Here is an 18,709-nt window from a genome sequence, read left to right as displayed (position 1 = left end):
ATGAACATCCACGCCCTTCAAGATCCCATTAAGCGAGCTTGCTTTCAAACAACTCTCAAGAAACATCCACCTACAGAACTCCTTGAAGACGTTGAGGAACACTGGATTAAACTGAAGACTTCCATTATTGCAGCATGTGAACAAACTATTGAATACCAAAGTAAGAAACATCAGGACTGGTTTGATGAGAATGACAGTGAGATGAACATATCATTGACAAGAAAAGGAAAGCCTTCCAGATATGGCAAAAAGACATTAACTGTGCTGCTAAGAAAAACATCTATGCCAGTGCAAAGGCTGAGGGCCAAAGAAGAACTAGAGAACTTAAGAACGCCTGGTGGATAAAGAAAGCTCAAGAAATCCAGCATTTTGCAGATGCTCATGATGCACGGGGCTTTTTTAATGCCACAAAGGCCATCTACGGACCAACAAATTATGGTACAAATCCCTTACATCCAATAGATAGTACCAAACTTCTAAAGGACAAAGAGTCTATTGCACGGCATTGGAAAGAGCATTACCACGACCTCCTTAATTGTAACTCTATTGTGGCTGATGAGGTCTTCTCGCAAATCCCGCAACAACAAATTAGAGATGAGTTTGCAGTATCCCCTAATTTGGATGAAGTCAGTAAAGCCATTAATCAAATGAAGAATAACAAAGCTAGTGGACTTGATGGGATTTCTGCTGAAGTCTTTAAAGAAGGTGGGCCTGAATTTACAAAGCAACTTCATAAGCTCATCGAAAAAATCTGGATGAGGGAGGAGATCCCGGAAGACTTTAGGGATGCCATAATTATCATTCTTTTCAAGAAGGGTGATAGAACAGATTGTGGGAACTACCGAGGCACCTCTGTTCTAGCTACCGCAGGTAAAATCCTTGCAAGGATCCTCACAAATTGCCTCCTACCTATCACAGAAGACATCCTCCCTGAATCCCCAAATGGTTTCTGCCCTTCCAGGGGGACAGTGGACATGATCTTCACTGCACGACAGCTTCAAGAAAAATGCAGGGAGCAAAACCGACCTCTGTATATGGCATTTATTGATCTGACTAAGGCCTTTGATACTGTAAATCGAACTGCTCTCTGGACCATCCTTCTGAAAATTGGATGTCCTGATAAATTTGTGAATATTTTGCGACTCCTCCATGACAACATGACGGCAACAATTTTGGATAACAATGGCTCTCAAAGTGATGCATTCAAAGTGGGATCAGGCGTCAAACAGGGGTGTGTCATTGCTCCAACCTTATTTGCTACTTTCATCGCCATAATTCTACACCTTGTTGAGGGGAAACTTCCCACTGGCATGGAAATCACATATCGAACAGATGGAAAGCTTTTTAATCTCAGTAGGCTGAAAGCAAAAAGTAAGGTAATTACAATCTCTGTCATAGAACTTCAATATACCGATGATAATGTAGTCTCCGCACATTCAGAGGAAGATCTTCAAACTATCCTAAATCTCTTTGCAGAAGCATATGAAAAGCTTGGCCTCTCGCTTAACATCAAAAAACCCAAAGTGCTTCATCAGCAAGTGCGAACCAATCCTTCTGTAGCACCATCAATCCAGCTTAATGGTGCAACGCTGGAGAACGTCGATCACTTTTCTTATCTTGGCAGCCATCTCTGTAAAAGCTGACATCGATGCTAAAATTCAGCATCGTCTGAGCTCTGCGAGTGCCTCATTCTCCCGAATGAAGCATAGAGTGTTCAAGGAACAGGATATTCGCAGGGAGACCAAAATGCTTATTTACAAAGCAATTGTACTACAGACCTTACTGTACGCCTGTGAAACATGGACCATCTATAAACACCACTCCCAACTTCTTGAAAGATTCCACCAACGCTGCCTCTGGAAAATTCTGCAAATTACTTGGGAAGATAGGCGGACTAATGTTAGTGTATTGGAAGAAGCAAAGACTACCAGTGTTGAAGCAATGATCCTCCAACATCAATTTCGCTGGACTGGCCATGTTGTTCAAATGCCTGATCACCATCTTCCAAAGCAGCTACTTTACTCTCAATTTAAGGATGGAAAATGGAATATCGGTGGACAGCAAAAGAGGTTTAAAGATGTTCTCAAAGCTAATCTAAAAAAATGTAACATGAGCATGGAGAACTGGAAAGCCTTGGCCCATGAGAGTCCCAATTGGAGGTCGGCCATTAACAAAGCTGCTATGGACTTTGAAGAAGCACAAGAACAGGGCGAAAGGGACAAATGAGCTAAGTGGAGGGCACGTCAAGCAAATCCTCATCGTGACCATCTTCCATCTGTAAACCTATGTCCTCACTGTGGGAGGCTGTGTGGATCCAGAATTGGCCTCCACAGTCACTTATGGACCCACTGTTAAAGACCTTACCCTGGAAGACAATCTTACTCGGCCACGAGTGATCGCCAATAAAATGAATGACCAGCCAGTGGGAGGCCAGTTTAGCCAGAAGTGGGCTAAGGATGTCTTCACTCATTCTAATCCCTCCCCTTCCATTCCAGCATAAGGGAGAGATTGGATTGCACTGAAAGTTATTTGGATTGCAATCGCATACTCACTTACAAAACTCAATGAGGCTTATTGCTGAATTTACACCTATAGGATTGCATTGTTATTTATTATACTTAACCCCATTCTTCCTTTGGAAAGTTTAGAGCAGTTTAAATGGGGCTCTCAATCCAGTCATCTCTCATCCAGTGCTAACTAGACTGAGACCTATTTAGCTTCAGCTATGTAAAGGCGTCAGGTGTCCTTGGACCATTCACTGGCTGAGATATGCAGGTATTCTAAAAGAAATTATTCCTATATGTTCTCTGTACTGACCTTTGTTAACCTTTGTTCTTTTTGTATTTTTAATGTTTTTATTCTATGGGTTTTTTAATGTGTTGCAAACCACTTTGATGTTTTTAACAAAATAGCAGAATACAAAATATTTTATAAATATGGTGTCCATGAAATGGGAAGCAAAGCCAGTTCTTCAAAGCTTTTACTTGCCATTATTCCATTTTTCTATTGCATAGAACTGATGAAGCAGTTGACTCCCCAACTCAGCAGAATCTGTGCCAGGCAAATTAAATTCAAGAAAACCACTTTCCGCTTTTCAAGATTGTGCATTAGACATTCTTATAGATGCTGTGCCCCAAGTCTTTGACCTAAATCCCAAACATCTTAAACTTCTAAGTAATCAGCACCAAGCTATTTGTACTTTCACAGAGACGGTGACCGCAGCCATAAATCTCAATCCAGAACTGGATTTGAGACTAAATGATTGAAGCTTGAACCCTATGCATATTAGGTGCAGTAAGTCCCACTGAGCAGGCATAAACAGGATGTGGTGAAACATGATGTGTTTAATGTGAACAGAGAGGGTGACACGAAAACTGTGACTCCAGCTATCAATGTGGCAAGCTGTTTGCTGGCAATCTGTAACATGAGATAAATTTAACTTACAGTCGCAGCTTCCCTCCATTCACGTAAGGCAGGCTTCCCTGCAATTTGCTCATTAACACGCTTGCTAAAAACTCAGCTTGTTTTCCTTTTCTACATTAGCTCTGCCTCTGTGTTTGTAATGAGGCAAGACTGTGGTAGCACTTTAGCAACAAAAGGCTGCTATGTGCTTCCCTGCAAGCATGGTTAAATGCTCCCAATGTTTTCATTATTACAGAATGGCAAAACAAATGAAGGTCACAAAGTGTCTTTTCAGAACTCAGAGAAATGAACAGGGATGCAGGGTGTGTGTGGAGGCTGGGAGCAGAAAAAGAAAAAGGCTGAAGGCAGGGAATATTTTGGTTACATCAATGAATGGTGGCCAACTTCTTTGGCATGTAACCCACACAGGCCATGTCCAAAATATCGGAGAGCATCTATCCAGTGTGTGCCTGGACTACGCTGCATTTTTATTTTGGGTTGGATCCAGGCTCATTTAGTTGAACTTAGGTCCCATTGAAATCAGTGGGGCATTAGTTTTGAGTTGTGGCTTGATTTAGCTCCCATTGAAATCAGTGGGCCTTTAAGTTCACTTCAGCTAGGGATGGAAGGATCTGTTAATTTTGGTACTTTCATTTTTCCCAATGTTGAATTCAGTTCTCCACATTTCTATAGAAATTTGTAAAATCTTTAAAAATATCCTCATGAAAATTCTTCAGAATTTTAGTGCAAATTTCTCCTAATAAACACCTTCTGTATGCCGTTATTTTTGTATGCGGTTTTAACTAATGTAGACATTTTTGCAAGCAATTTCTCCTACTATTACAAAGCTTTTTGTATGTTATTTTCAATGAAATATTCAGTTTTATGCACATTCCCTCCTAACATATGCATTTTTGTAAAAACTGTTTCAAGAACCGCATCACAAAATTCAGATAAGTGCAATTTTTGAAAGTTCTGTTTTGAAAAGTGCAAGTTTGATAGACTCAGCTTTAAATGCAAACTGAATTGCATGTCATGTGCCCCCCCCCCCAGCAGTCACCCACTACTGCATGGGCTCTCAAGGGTAAAAAGGTTGCCTGCTGCTGCCCTCCATCAGCCTTCCTGGCTTTTTATCGGTCTTGCATGGCACTCACCCCACCAAAAATCAAATACACACTATACAGTTCTGCAATAGTTAAGTGGACCTTCCATGGACAGGGGCAGCACACCTCTGAGCATTAGATTCAGGGGACAAATAACAATGAGTCGTTATCTTCATGCCTTGTTCATGAGCATCCAGAGGCAATTGGCTGGTCACTGCTGGAGACAGATTTCTGGATTAGATGGACCTTGGTTTAATGATTGGATCATGGCAACTGTTATGCCCCATCCATCATTTTAAACTGGGAAGCAGCTGTAACTAAGCAGTAAAACACTTTCTTGGGATGCAGAAGATCCCAGGTTTAATTCCCTGGCATTTCCATTCTTTTAAAAATAGCAACTTAAGAACAGCCTTTCTGGATCAGCTCAAAGGCCTACCTTCTCCAGCATCCAGTTCCCCATAATGGTCAACCAGATCCTATTGGCTGGGGAAGAGCCCTTGCTCAGTGACCCCAGGTTCCATCCTCAGATCCATCTCTAGGTTGGGCTGGGAAAAACCCTAGACTGAAATCCTAGAGAACAGTGGCCAAGCATCCTCAGCAATACTGAGCTAGAAAGATCAATGGAATGACGCCATATAAAGCAGATTCCCATGTTCCTATGCCTAGGAGAAGCCTAAAGCAGGGCATGATCACAACAGGAACCCACTCGCAGTCATAGGAAGCTGCCTTATGTTTGAGTTAGATCATTGGTCCATATAGGTGTGTATTGTCCATATAGATCAATGTTGTCTACACTGACTGGCAGCAGCTCTCCAAGATTTCAGACAGAGGTCTCTCCTAGCCCTACCTAGATGGGCAGTAATAGCTTGTCTTGATATCAAGACAGAGAGCGCCGTTTTAAGCAGCAGCCCCCTAGCCCACCCCAGCTCTAGCTCGAATTTGCCTCGGGCACGCACCGTCCGAGCGAGGTGGGGTAGGACAGCGGGTAAGTGGAGGAGATGCTTTCGTTTCCCACCCCAGCTGTTTCCGGGGGGGGGGACCGGATAGAGAAACAGAAAAAGCACCTAACAACAACCTCCAGGCGAGTGCCAGCCAAACACACCACGGACTCTCCAGATGGGTAAGAAAAATCACTGCAGAAGCGGCGGTGGCAGCAGGCAGGGGACGAGTTTATCTTCGCAGGCGAGCCGAGGGAGCCTCTTTGGCTTCGCTCACAGGCTCTCCCCGCTGCCTGCCTTTCCTCCTTTCGCAAGTGCAGCGCTTCTTCTGCCTCTGCTGCTCTCCCGCCGTGCCCTCCTCCCCTCCCCACTCTACCCCAGGAGTTGCGCTCCCCCTCCTCCCCGTCCCCTCCTCCCTCGGCTTCAAGGCTCTGCAGGATGATGGACAGCTGAGGATCCGCGGCTCCCGCGAGCCGTGCGAGCAAGCCGACCGGAGCAAACAATCCCACTACTTCCAGTGAAGGAAGGGCAGCTTTTGCCGCGGCGGGAGCACTTCAGCCTTTTGCGGGGGGAGGCAGAGAGTCACAGCCGAGGGAGGAGTTGAGCCACCCCGCGAGGTACCTTCCCTGGCACTTTTTTTTTTTAGTGGTCTTTCTGAAGCCTGCTTCGCTGTTGTTGTCGCCGCCGTTGCAGGGAGAGGCAAAGAGCTTTGGAGCAAAGAGGCATCGGGGCTTGGAAGAAGGAGAGAGGCTGTCGAGGGGGAGTCTTTGGCCGCCCCTCTCGCCCCCGACCACTTTAGGAGCAAGGGCCCACTCTGCAGGCGGAACCCGCTGGTTCTCCTTGGTGCGTCTCTGCCCGTGACAGCCGCCACAAAAATCTCGCTCCGCTGTTTTTCGTTGGAGCCAGCTTCCTTCACTTCCCCCCATTCACCCCCTCTTCGCCCCGCCCTCTGCCGCCGCCGCTCCTCGGATACTGGGATACGTATGCAAGGCTCGGCTTTCCACCATCCAGCGTTTGCTTGGAGGGGATCCTTTCTCCCTCCAGAAAGGAGGTTCCTCCTCTTTCTCCGGTGAGTGGGCTCCCCCGGCGCTAGGGGCCGCAACTGGAGGGGAACTGCGGTCGGGCTGCTTTGCTTGCAAACTTTTTCCTTTTTCTTTTTTTGTAACCTACCCCAGCAGTCAACTCCAGCAGCATGTAAAAGGAAGCGCCAGCAACGGCTTCTTTCTGTTGAGACGCGGCCCCTTCCGTCCCCAACGGTAAGGGAAATGCAAGATACTTGTTATTTATGGGGGTTTTTAAGCACCCCAAATTGAAGTCGCTGCTGCTTGCGGCAGCGGCAACAGTAAACTGGGTTCCGTCTGCCCTGAATGGCGCGCGATCATCATCGCTCCTGAGTCTGCAGCATCAGCGCCCTCCCACTCCTGTTCCTTCAGGCAGGAGAGGTCTCGGCACCAATCCTGGGGGTGGGAAAACTATATAGATATATAGATATAGTTTCATTAGGTGGCTGTGCTTGGGCAGCATATGGTTTCATGGGGGTGGGGAATTGTGCACGTCTGATTTGAAGTTTCGTTTTGCATCAAGGCGGTTTGCAGGCTTCCCCCCAGAATAACAGGAGCACACCCCAATTGATTTATGTCCGTCCCCGCCCAGAGGAGCTCAGGACTGTATGCATCACTTTTCTCCCTCCTATTTTCTCATCACAACAGCCCTGTGAAGTGGAATGGGGTGGTCTGATTTCTGCTTGTGAGTGCTCCTTCCACCACCCCCTTTTTTCTTTGCTCTTTCCAGGGCTTTTCTTAGGGAGGGAGGGAGAAAGCGCCTAACCCTCCTCTTCCTCGCTCTCCTGATCAAATCCAATCTGTGCTTGCCATTTCTGGGAACAGCAGGGGGAGGCCCTATTTGTGCTGGGGATGGCAGATGCCATCAAGTGCAGCTCTTGTCCGAACACTCTCTCTTTCTCTCTCTCTCCCCCCCTCCAGGTAACACAGGTTGTGAGGAGAAGTCCCTGCTTCCTCCAGAGGAGTGATGCTAATCAGAGAAGTTTTGCTGCTCCTTCAATGCTGCTGGCCTTCCCTGCTGCTGCCCTGGACCCTCCATCCCATCTGGGGCTTCATTCAGGTAACATCAGCAGTCCCTCCTTCCTCGCCCAGCAGGTGCACATAACTCAGGCTGAGACCACACCTGTGCTCTCGAAAAGCCACAGGTTTCTGCAGCAAAGTACTTGGGAACTGTCCATGCTGCGCTGGAGAGCAAACCCAAGTTGGTGGTACTGTCAGGACAGAAAGAAAGTACTTTGCTGCTACGGTTACTGCTGTAGCAAAGTGTTTCTCTTTGGGAGGGTAGGTGTGAACGCCCCTTCAGATTGTCCCAGAGTCCTGATTGAGAGAAGCCCGATTGTGGTTTGACTTGAACTGCTCACCATAGAGCGGACTAACAGGGGAAGGGCAAAGCGCTGTTGTGTGTCAGAAGAAGCTGCTATATTTTATTTATTTATTTATTGTATTTGTATACCGCTCCATAGCCGAAGCTCTCTGGGCAGTTTACAGTAACTAAAAACATGTTTTTAGCAATGCTTGAATGATTGTGTTATCACTAGTTAACTGCTGTTGTGAGCAGACATTTCACTTTTTGGAAAGCTTGGCACAGAATGGTCACAGACTATATTTTTGCATTCCGTTGCCTCTTGTACCTGCTGTTTGAGAACATAGGAACATAAGAAGAGCCTGCTGGATCAGGCCAGTAGCCCATTTAGGCCAGCATCCTCTTTTTGCAGTGGCCAACCAGATGCCTATGGAAAGCCTGCAAGCAGGACCCAAGCACAAAAGCTCTCTCCTCTGCTGTGGTTTCCAGCAACTGGTATGCTGCCTCCAACTCCGGAGGCAGAGCGTAGCCATCATGAGTACACTTCCTGTAGCCCTGTATAGGATAGCACTTCATGCATCTGATGAAGCAGATGCCATAATAAATCTGTTGGGTCTTTAAAGTGCCAGAAGCCTTGTCGTCAGTTTTGCTGCTTCAGACTAATACGGCTACCTTTTTGGAAGTTTGCTGTGTGACGGTGGTGAAAAAGAAAAGAGAAACAGCTAATTTTCATGCATGATCAGTGTTCAGGATGTTCGGTGTTTCTTTGAGAACAAGAAAGACAGGATCTGAGCTGCTTGATGATGGGGGGGGGTGTACCTCAAGGTTTTAAGTGACTGCAATCTTTAGTTCCCAGTTTCCATTCACACTACTCCTGATGTTCAGAAGTGAGGGCTGTTCCTTATGTAGCCAAAAGGGCATTACACGTACACCACTTGGTACCAGCAGGGTTGGGGGAACCTTGAAATTTGCAGAAGAAGAAAAACAAAAAAACCCTGAAGGGGACATTCCCCTCCCCGCCCCAAAAAAAAGCCCAGTGAGGATTGCGTGTGCTCGGTGGTCATGGAATGCTGACTAATTATTGGGGAAAGGGAGAGAAAGAGAAGGGGAGGGGGAATGGAATGGAGTGAAGTGGCTGGAGTCCTGATGAGGGGAATACTCTATGCTGCAACATTTTGTTTCAGGTCCCATTTGTTAATTCTGTTTAGGAACATCGGAAGCTGCCTTATCGTGAGTCAGACCATTGGTCCATCAAGCTCAGTGTTGTTAACACTGACAGGCAGCAGCTCTCTAGGGTTTCAGGCATGGAATCCCTCCTGGTCCTACCTGGAGATGCCAGAGATTGAACATAGGACTTTCTACATGCAAAGCAGACGTTCTACCCCTGAGCTACGGCCCTTCCCCAAGTGATTTCTCTTCCACGTTATGTGTAGAGATATGCCTCCCTGCTTTCCCTGCCTACTTCATGTTTCAGGGAAAGTAGGATGTTGGGTACCAACTTCCACAACATAAACAAGTCAGACTTTGAGGCCCATGCCACCCTGGAGAGCATCAGAGCCAGATCTTTTTAACACAGATGTGCAAAATGGGGAGAGGTGGATGGTCAGGCTGAAGGGCATCTGGACAGAGAGGAGCTGAACTACAGTCGTCCATCACTCCTTTCCCTGTGATTTGGCCCTACAGTCTGTGTCCAGCTGCAGCCACACCATAGTTAAAGCATATTGCTTTCCCCAAAGAAGACTGGGAACTGCAGTATGTGAAGGGTGCTGAGAATGGCAGTTCTGTGAGGGGAAAACGACAGTTCCTCGGATTCTTTGGGGAGTGCCAATGTGCTTTATTTATTTTATTTTATTTTATTTATTTATTAAATTTATATACCGCCCGACTAGCAGTAGCTCTCTGGGTGGTGAACATAAAACAGCATAAAAATACAATAAATAACAAAACAATACTAAAATACAAGCAACAATCCAACACAATAAACATTTTTAAAATTAAATCAGTGTAACTTAAAATGCTTCAGAGAATAGGAAGGTTTTGACCTGGCGCCGGAAGGAGAGCAGAGTCGGCGCCAGGCGTACTTCCTCAGGGAGACTGTTCCATAGTTCGGGGGCCACCACTGAGAAGGCCCTAGATCTTATCATCACCCTCCGGGCCTCCCTGTGAGTTGGAACCCGGAGGAGGGCCTTCGTAGCAGAACGTAGTGCACGGGCCGGTTCATATCGGAAGAGGCGTTCCGCAAGGTATCGTGGTCCCGCACCATATAAGGCTTTATAGGTTAATACCAACACTTTGAATCTAGCCCGGAAACATATTGGCAACCAGTGCAAGCTGGCCAGAACAGGTGTTATATGCTCGGACCGCTTGGTCCTTGTCAGCAATCTGGCCGCCGCATTTTGCACTAGTTGTAGCTTCCGAATTGTCTTCAAAGGTAGCCCTACGTAAAGCGCATTACAGTAATCCAAACGTGAGGTTACCAGAGCATGTACCACTGATGTAAGGTCCTCTTTACTCAAATAGGGACGTAGCTGGGCTACCAACCGAAGTTGGTAAAACGCATTCCTAACCACCGAGGCTACTTGAGCCTCAAGTGAGAGGGAAGAGTCTAAAAAGACTCCCAGACTACGAACCCGGTCCTTTAGGGGGAGTGTAACCCCGTCCAGGACAGGGTATATATCCACCATCCGATCAGAGAACCCATCCACCAACAGCATCTCAGTCTTGTCTGGATTGAGCTTCAGTTTGTTAACTCTCATCCAGTCCATTGTCGAGGCCAGGCAACGGTTCAGCAAATCGACAGCCTCACCTGAAGAAGATGAAAAGGAGAAGTAGAGCTGCGTGTCATCAGCATACTGATGACAACGCACTCCAAAACTCCTGATGACCTCTCCCAACGGCTTCATGTAGATATTAAAAAGCAGGGGGGACAAAACTGACCCCTGCGGGACCCCATATTGGAGAGCCTGCGGTGTCGAGCAATGTTCCCCAAGCACTACCTTCTGGAGACGACCCGCCAAGTAGGAGCGGAACCACTGCCAAGCAGTACCTCCAACTCCCAACTCCGCGAGCCTCTCCAGAAGGATACCATGGTCGATGGTATCAAAAGCCGCTGAGAGATCAAGGAGAATCAACAGAGTTACACTCCCTCTGTCTTTTTCCCGACATAGGTCATCGTTCAGGGTGACCAAGGCTGTCTCAGTGCCAAAACCAGGCCTAAAACCCGATTGAAATGGATCTAGATAATCAGTTTCATCCAATAGCGCCTGGAGCTGGCCAGCAACCACACGTTCCAAGACCTTGCCCAGGAATGGAACATTCGCCACTGGCCTGTAGCTGTTAAAATTGTCTGGGTCCAAGGAAGGCTTTTTCAGGAGTGGTCTCACCACTGCCTCTTTCAGACAGCCCGGGACCACTCCCTCTCGTAAAGAGGCATTTATCACTTCCTTGGCCCAGCTACCTGTTCCATTCCTACTAGTTTTTATCAGCCAGGAGGGGCAAGGATCCAGTACCGAAGTGGTTGCACGTACCTGTCCAAGCACCTTGTCCACATCCTCGAGTTGAACCAACTGAAGCTCATCCAACAAAACAGGACAAGACTGTGCTCCGGACATCTCACTAGGATCTACTGCTATAACTTGAGAGTCTAGGTCCTGGCGGATACATGAGATCTTATTCTGGAAGTGATCGGCAAACTGATTACAGCGGGCCTCCGATGATTCCACCGTGTCCGGAGGGTTTGAATGGAGAAGCCCCCGGACAACTCGAAAGAGCTCCGCTGGGCGGCAAAGAGATGATTTAATAGTGGCAGCAAAATGATGTTTTTTAGCTGCCTTCACTGCTCCTACATAGAGCTTAGTCGAAGCACTAACCAGCGCATAATTGTATCCGTCGGGAGTTCGTCTCCATTTCCGCTCAAGCCTCCTCCTATCTTGCTTCATCGCTCTCAGCTCCGGAGTATACCATGGAGCTGTATGAGCTCTACACAGGAGAGGGCGTGCAGGAGCGATCGTGTTTACAGCCCGGGTCATCTCCGTATTCCACAGAGCGACCAGGGCTTCAGCAGGAGCGCCAGTCCTATCAGCCGGAAAATCCCCCAGAGCCCTTTGAAAACCTTCAGGATCCATTAGTCTCCGGGGGCGGACCATTTTAATAAGTCCCCCACCCTTGCAGAGGGAAGAGGTTACTGAAAGTCTAAACTTCAGCAAGCAGTGGTCTGTCCATGACAAAGGGAGTGTTGTAAAACTCCCCACATCCAGATCACTTTCCCCATGCTCAGTAGCAAAAACAAGGTCTAGAGTGTGCCCCGATACATGTGTTGGACCACTAACATATTGAGACAGCCCCATGGCTGTCATGGAAGCCATGAAGTCCTGAGCCGCGCCAGACAAAGTGGTCTCGGCGTGAATGTTGAAATCCCCCAGTACTATTAGTCTGGGGGACCTCAACAATATATCCGAGACCACTTCCGCCAGCTCAGTTAGGGAAGCCATTGGGCAGCAAGGTGGGCGGTACACCAAAAGGATTCCCAGCCTGTCCCTCTGGCCCAACACAAGGTGCAAACACTCCAGGCCAGTAACTGAATGAACATGGTGCTTGGTGAGTGAGATGGAACTCTTATAGACGACAGCAACCCCACCTCCCCGACCCTCAGATCTACCATGATGCTGAACCAAGTACCCCGGTGGGCAGAGCTGAGAGAGACCAACTCCTCCCTGCTCACCCACCCAGGTCTCGGTTATACATGCCAGATCAGCTGCCTCATCCACAATCAAATCGTGGACGAGGGAGGTTTTATTATATACCGATCTGGCATTTAATAACAGCAACTGGAGATCTGAGAGTTGGCTGATAGGACTACCAACGACCTTGCGGGTGTGGGAAGGACCGGAACAAGGCACAGCCACAACATGTCTGGACCGCGTTCCCCTTACCTGGCACGTCCTTCTCACAGCGCCATACCTTCCTTTGCCCGTCACTACGGCAATTGGGGCCCCCTCAAGTCTCCCCACCTGATGGATAAAACTCTCTCCGAAGCACATAATACAACTAAAATATACAACAATTAAACATATAAAAACAGCTATATATACAGCCATATATACAGCATATAAACATACACACTCACTCAGACATACATTCATATAATCAGGCACCCATTCATCTCAAATTGCATCAACACACCAACAAAAAAGTAAAAAAAATAAAAAAATAAAAAAATAAAAAATAAAAAAATAAAAAATATAAATAAAAAAAGAAAGAAAGGAGCAGCACAGCAGCAGCAGCCTCTCCTTCCCTTGGGGCGATGCTTTCTTTCTCCTGCAGGGCCTGGGTCTCCCAGGCCACCTCAGCCAGCCGGCTTATGTATCCCTCCAAAGAGGGACAGGTGGTAAGAATCAGTCCTGGCTGGCTGGGTACCTGGGGCCTGGTCCTGCCAGGCAGAAGTCCCTCAGGGAAGGGTGGTGGAGATGGTGGTCCCACAGCAGCAGCAGCAGCAGCAGCAGCAGCAGCAGCAGCAGCAGCAGCAGCACAGCAGCAGCAGCCTCTCCTTCCCTTGGGCGATGCTTTCTTTCTCCTGCAGGGCCTGGGTCTTTAAATATCTGGTGTGTACGCTGAGCCTCCAGTCACGCTCTGATGTTGGAAATGAAACTGGTTGAGGGGACAGGACTGGGGAATAGTCTGCAAGGGGGAAAGCCATAGGCAGGGGGAGGATTCAGCTGCCCTCCCCTCTTCCTCCTCTAAATTGCACTTCCACCTGCTGCTTTCAGTATCAATGGGAAAGACCTACGTTTAAAAACAGTCATCCAGGTAATTTTGCCCTGAGTTTCTAAAGTGTTGTGGGTTTTTTTGCTATTTCTATTGTAGTCCAACACCGTGCCTTTTTAAAAAAAAATTGATCTCCTAAACTTAACATGATTTTTAATATCTCTTCAGAACTAGGGATGGAGGAGAAATTTATTTCAGTTTGTATTTAAACCCAAATCTATCAAATTCACACTTTCCTAAACAATATGAGAACTGACACAGTTCCCTTCGAAATCCACAGTTATCTGAGTGTCTTAAGACCGCAATCCTATGCACACCTGTCTGGCGGTGAATCCAACTAAATTGAATGGGATTCAGTGCCAAGTAAACATTCATGGGATTGCAGGGAGGGTTCAACTGTATTGAAAGCACTGAGGGGAGGACACGATGAAATGGGAACAAGGTAGAGCAAAGCAGATTTAGGATGGCTGTCCGGAAATGTTTCCTAATATTTACTGCGTGAAGCAAGATTACCAGGAAAGAGGTGGAGCCGCTATCGCCAGTGGCAATGTTCTCAGGAGAGTGATTTAAATTTGGAAGATCTTGGTATTGCAAGCTATCGGATTAAGCGATCCATTAAATGCTTTCTGCGGCTCAGACAGGGTTAAGAAGGTTATTTGATCAAACACGTCTTTCCTTGCTGATCAGTGTGTTTCATTGAAAATGGTGTAATGGTTTGGCTTGGATAAAACAGAACAGCTTGTATGGTTTAGGGATAAGATGCTAGCGGAAGACTGTCCATGCTTTGTAAAAGTTTCTGTTGTTCAAGCACTTTGAGTACCTTTATATGGAATGATGGGAGAAGGGCCATAGCTCAGTGGTAGACCATCTGCTTTACGGTCCCAGGTTCAATCCCTGACATCTCCGGGTAGGGCTTGGAAAGAACCCAGTCTGAAATCCTGGTGAGCCATTTCCAGTTGGCGTAGACAGTACCGAGTTAGATGAACCAATGGTCTGACTCCCATGCAGCTTCCCATGTTCCTATGGGAGTCCCTATAATTGCAACAACAGTAGCAAGCCTTTGAGCTGCTCACTTTATGTATAGGAGTGTGAAGTGTGCAGCTCAAAGATTTGCTACCATTTTGTTGTTGTTGCTGCAATAGTTTACACTCCTATGGTACATTTGTGGTTTACTCAAGTATGCATTTATCCTCAGCCCAGTGCCAACATTTTAGGCCTCAGAGATATAACAAACTAAGCCTGCCATGTTTGGAAGGAAGCCTAATCTGATGCATGAATACTTACATCAGTGGTTGTTGATGTATGTTTATGAGCATTCAGTGCCTGTGTGTGTGTTCTTATCTCTTCAGGTACTTACACAAATGTTTCCATCACTGGTTTTCCTCCTCCCCCTGCCATTCTCCCCCATGTCTGCTCTTCTAAATGACATTTGAGCTGCAGCAACCATAGCTGTCCTATTGAGAACAGTCCAAATTATTTGTGTGCTACAGGGTGTGAGTCTAAGTGAGCGGCGTCATTGAGCTTGGTGTCTGGGAAATTCAGCTTGTTCATTCAAAGCAGGATTTGAGTCTTCTTGAATGTGCTGACAGGGAAGAGGGTTTTCAAAGTCTAATGACTGTAGGTGGCAATGTGTGCAAAACAAGGTCTCTCCAAATAGCCTAATTTCATTAGCAGTTTGGCACAGTGTCTGATGTGACTGTGAACTCAGAATCCACTCTGTGGACAGGCTGAATCAGTGTTGCCAGTTTTCTGGTTGTTATTTGCCATGTAATTTGACCATGGTAGGGACACGTGGTGTCCAGTGATCGTTCTCCATAGACCCAGAGGCAATAAGAAAGGGTGCAAGTAGACTGTTGGCTTGTTTAACTCTTACCGACTTTGGTGGGTTTTAAGCAGCCTAGGTATGCAGAAATGCATCTGTGATTATCCAAGGCAAGGAACATAGGACACTGCAGTATACTGAGTCAGACCATTGGTCCCCTGACTGGCAGCAGCTCCCCACAGTCTCAGGCAGGAATCTCTTCTCTACATGGAGATGCCAGGGATTGAACCTGGGATCTTCTGCATGCCAGAAATGGAAATGGACTGCCTTCAAGTCGATCCCAACTTATGGCGACCCTATGAATAGGGTTTTCATGGTAAGTGGTATTCAGAGGGGGTTTGCTATCGCCTCCCTCTGAGGCTAGTCCTCCCCAGCTGGCTAGGGCCTGCTCAGCTTGCCACAGCTGCACAAGCCAGCCCCTTCCTTGTCCGCAACTGCCAGCTGGGGGGCAATTGGGCTGCTTGGGACTATGCAGCTTGTCCACGGCTGAAGAAGTGGCAGAGCACATAACTCCTGAGCCACTCACTGTGGGGGTGATCTTTAGCTGGCCCTTGACACCCAGGAGACACGAGCGGGGATTTGAACACACAGACTCTGGACTCCCAGCCAGGCTGTCCTCTCCACTGTGCTATACCAGCTAAGCAGATGCTTTACCACTGAGCTACAGTCCTTCCCCTATGACATGCATCCTTTAGTGAGTTCACACCTTGCTTATAACTTAGATTTTGAGAGAGTGGTTGATAACCCCCATACTGAAAGTACAAAGAAAGCAGAGAGTAGGAATAAATAGACAGTTCTCCCAATGGAGGGCTGTAGAAAGTGGAGTCCCTCAAGGATCAGTATTGGGACCTGTACTTTTCAACTTGTTCATTAATGACCTAGAATTAGGAGTGAGCAGTGAAGTGGCCAAGTTTGCTGACGATACTAAATTGTTCAGGGTTGTTAAAACAAAAAGGGATTGCGAAGAGCTCCAAAAAGACCTCTCCAAACTGAGTGAATGGGCGGAAAAATGGCAAATGCAATTCAATATAAACAAGTGTAAAATTATGCATATTGGAGCAAAAAATCTTCATTTCACATATACGCTCATGGGGTCTGAACTGGCGGTGACCGACCAGGAGAGAGATCTCGGGGTTGTAGTGGACAGCACGATGAAAATGTCGACCCAGTGTGCAGCAGCTGTGAAAAAGGCAAATTCCATGCTAGGGATAATTAGGAAAGGTATTGAAAATAAAACAGCCGATATCATAATGCAGTTGTATAAATCTATGGTGCGGCCGCATTTGGAATACTGTGTACAGTTCTGGTTGCCTCATCTCAAAAAGGATATTCTAGAGTTGGAAAAGGTTCAGAAGAGGGCAACCAGAATGATCAAGGGGATGGAGCGACTCCCTTATGAGGAAAGGTTGCAGCATTTGGGGCTTTTTAGTTTAGAGAAAAGGCGGGTCAGAGGAGACATGATAGAAGTGTATAAAATTATGCATGGCATTGAGAAAGTGGATAGAGAAAAGTTCTTCTCCCTCTCTCATAATACTAGAACTCGTGGACATTCAAAGAAGCTGAATGTTGGAAGATTCAGGACAGACAAAAGGAAGTACTTCTTTACTCAGCGCATAGTTAAACTATGGAATTTGCTCCCACAAGACGCAGTAATGGCCACCAGCTTGGATGGCTTTAAAAGAAGATTAGACAAATTCATGGAGGACAGGGCTATCAATGGGTACTAGCCCTGATGGCCGTGCTCTGCCACCCTAGTCAGAGGCAGCATGCTTCTGAAAACCAGTTGCCAAGTGCAGAATAAGGTTCTTGTGCTGCAGCCTGCCATGCTCTGAAATCTAGGTGGCTAAACCAACTCGTGTAATTGAAACTGTGCACACTTTAAAGGCAAATGCAATTATGTGAAAAGAGCTGGGTTGGTTTTTTTTAAAACAGGCACCCTCTAATCAACCAGTCAGTTGCCATGATTTACAAAAGCATCCTTCATGCAACCTTCGTAGGTGAGATACATACAAATCAATAATACATTAAATTAGGTGGTTAGTATAGCCTGTGCATATTATACAATGGAAATGCTATAGAGGGGACTTGATAAACCCGAGTCTCCCTTTTCATTATTCCTGGGAAAACATTATATACAATGCTAGCATTTTTATCAGCATGAACTTCGGTTTCATTGCAGATTACACTCATGATAAAATCACACACACACACCCCAAATGCAATGTGGTTAAGTGAAGCAAATTTCTCTGGAATTTTAGCAATAGTACAGTCCCAGTGGAATATCTAATGGAAATCCTTTCACTATATTCACTGCCACGCACAATTCCCAAATTCAATATAGAACAGTATTAGGAATGTGGGCTTTTGTGCCTTTAGCAATTTTGCAGAATAAAAAAATTCAGCATGTGCTGCTTCTCTTCCAGTTTTGATAACAGCACAAAAAATATGCTTGAACCTCTCCTTGCTATGCAGCTATTAGAAACATAGGAACCTTGTTCCTTATCTAGCAACCTCATGGCCTGGTGCCCATAAATATGGTCTCTCAAGTCATTAGTGTCAAACAAGCAAAACAATAACAACATTGTTCTGGCAAACCACAAAGAAAGCCTTGAGTTAGTACAATAGGGCCCCGCTTTTTGGCGTTCCACTAATATGGTGGTTTTCAATTAGAGTAAGGCCCCACTGATACGGCGCTTGTTCCGCTTTTATGCCATTTTTCGGGCGCCGGGCACCATTTTATTGTTGGAGTTCTGCTTTTTGGCAGGTTTCGCTTTTAGGCAGGGGTCTGGAACGTAACCCGCCGTATGAGTGGAGCCCTACTGTATATTCTGTCAAAGAAGTAACAAATTTTGGGGGGGAAACGCAGCATCCCAGGGAGGCAGAGTCACTTTTTAGAATGACAACATGCTTTATCTTTATCTAACCCTAACCCCATGAATGAGATCTTGCTTAGCAGAGATTTGTTGCTGTCTGTGTTCTATATTTATTTATTTTGTATGAAGAGGCAGCAGAAAGCTGCATGTAATTGCAGGAGTGGGGCCTAGAAGATGTAGCAAAGGTGTTACTGTTTTTTCATCTTTTGCCTTGGAAATCTGAGACCAAGATATTCACTTAACAGTGGGTGCAGGAAAGGTTAAATGCTTTATATATGTTTTATACATTGGGTGGTATCCGACCAATACACTCCATCAATGCAAGGATTTCCACTTGCGCAACGGGACTTCTTCCCTCCTCCCTCTCCCCTGTACACCCTGCACCCTCCCCAAATCTGCTTAGGAGAATCACTAGAACAGATTTAGGGGGCGCATGGGGGGGAA

General features: G+C 46.5%; 1 protein-coding gene across 7 annotated transcripts in view; it reads left to right on the top strand.

The window, feature by feature from the left end:
- Positions 1–5,542: 5,542 nt before the first annotated feature.
- Positions 5,543–18,709, top strand: part of PRIMA1 (proline rich membrane anchor 1) — a 72,442-nt gene continuing 59,275 nt past the window's right edge. The window contains exons 1-3 of one of the 7 annotated variants that reach the window (XM_061612031.1): positions 5,606–5,625; positions 6,619–6,699; positions 7,426–7,564. In XM_061612031.1, the coding sequence (XP_061468015.1) occupies positions 7,472–7,564 (93 nt within the window). In that variant the 5' untranslated portion in view covers positions 5,606–5,625; positions 6,619–6,699; positions 7,426–7,471. Of the gene's footprint in view, positions 5,626–5,734; positions 6,513–6,618; positions 6,700–7,425; positions 7,565–18,709 lie in introns of those variants that run through there. The other 6 variants (XM_061612030.1, XM_061612029.1, XM_061612028.1 and 3 more) reach the window with 6 other exon arrangements.

The sequence above is a fragment of the Rhineura floridana genome, chromosome 2, assembly GCF_030035675.1.
Source record: "Rhineura floridana isolate rRhiFlo1 chromosome 2, rRhiFlo1.hap2, whole genome shotgun sequence".
Lineage (NCBI taxonomy): Eukaryota > Metazoa > Chordata > Lepidosauria > Squamata > Rhineuridae > Rhineura > Rhineura floridana.
Note: the sequence above shows the minus strand (reverse complement) of the source record. Positions and strands in the feature narration are given on the sequence as shown.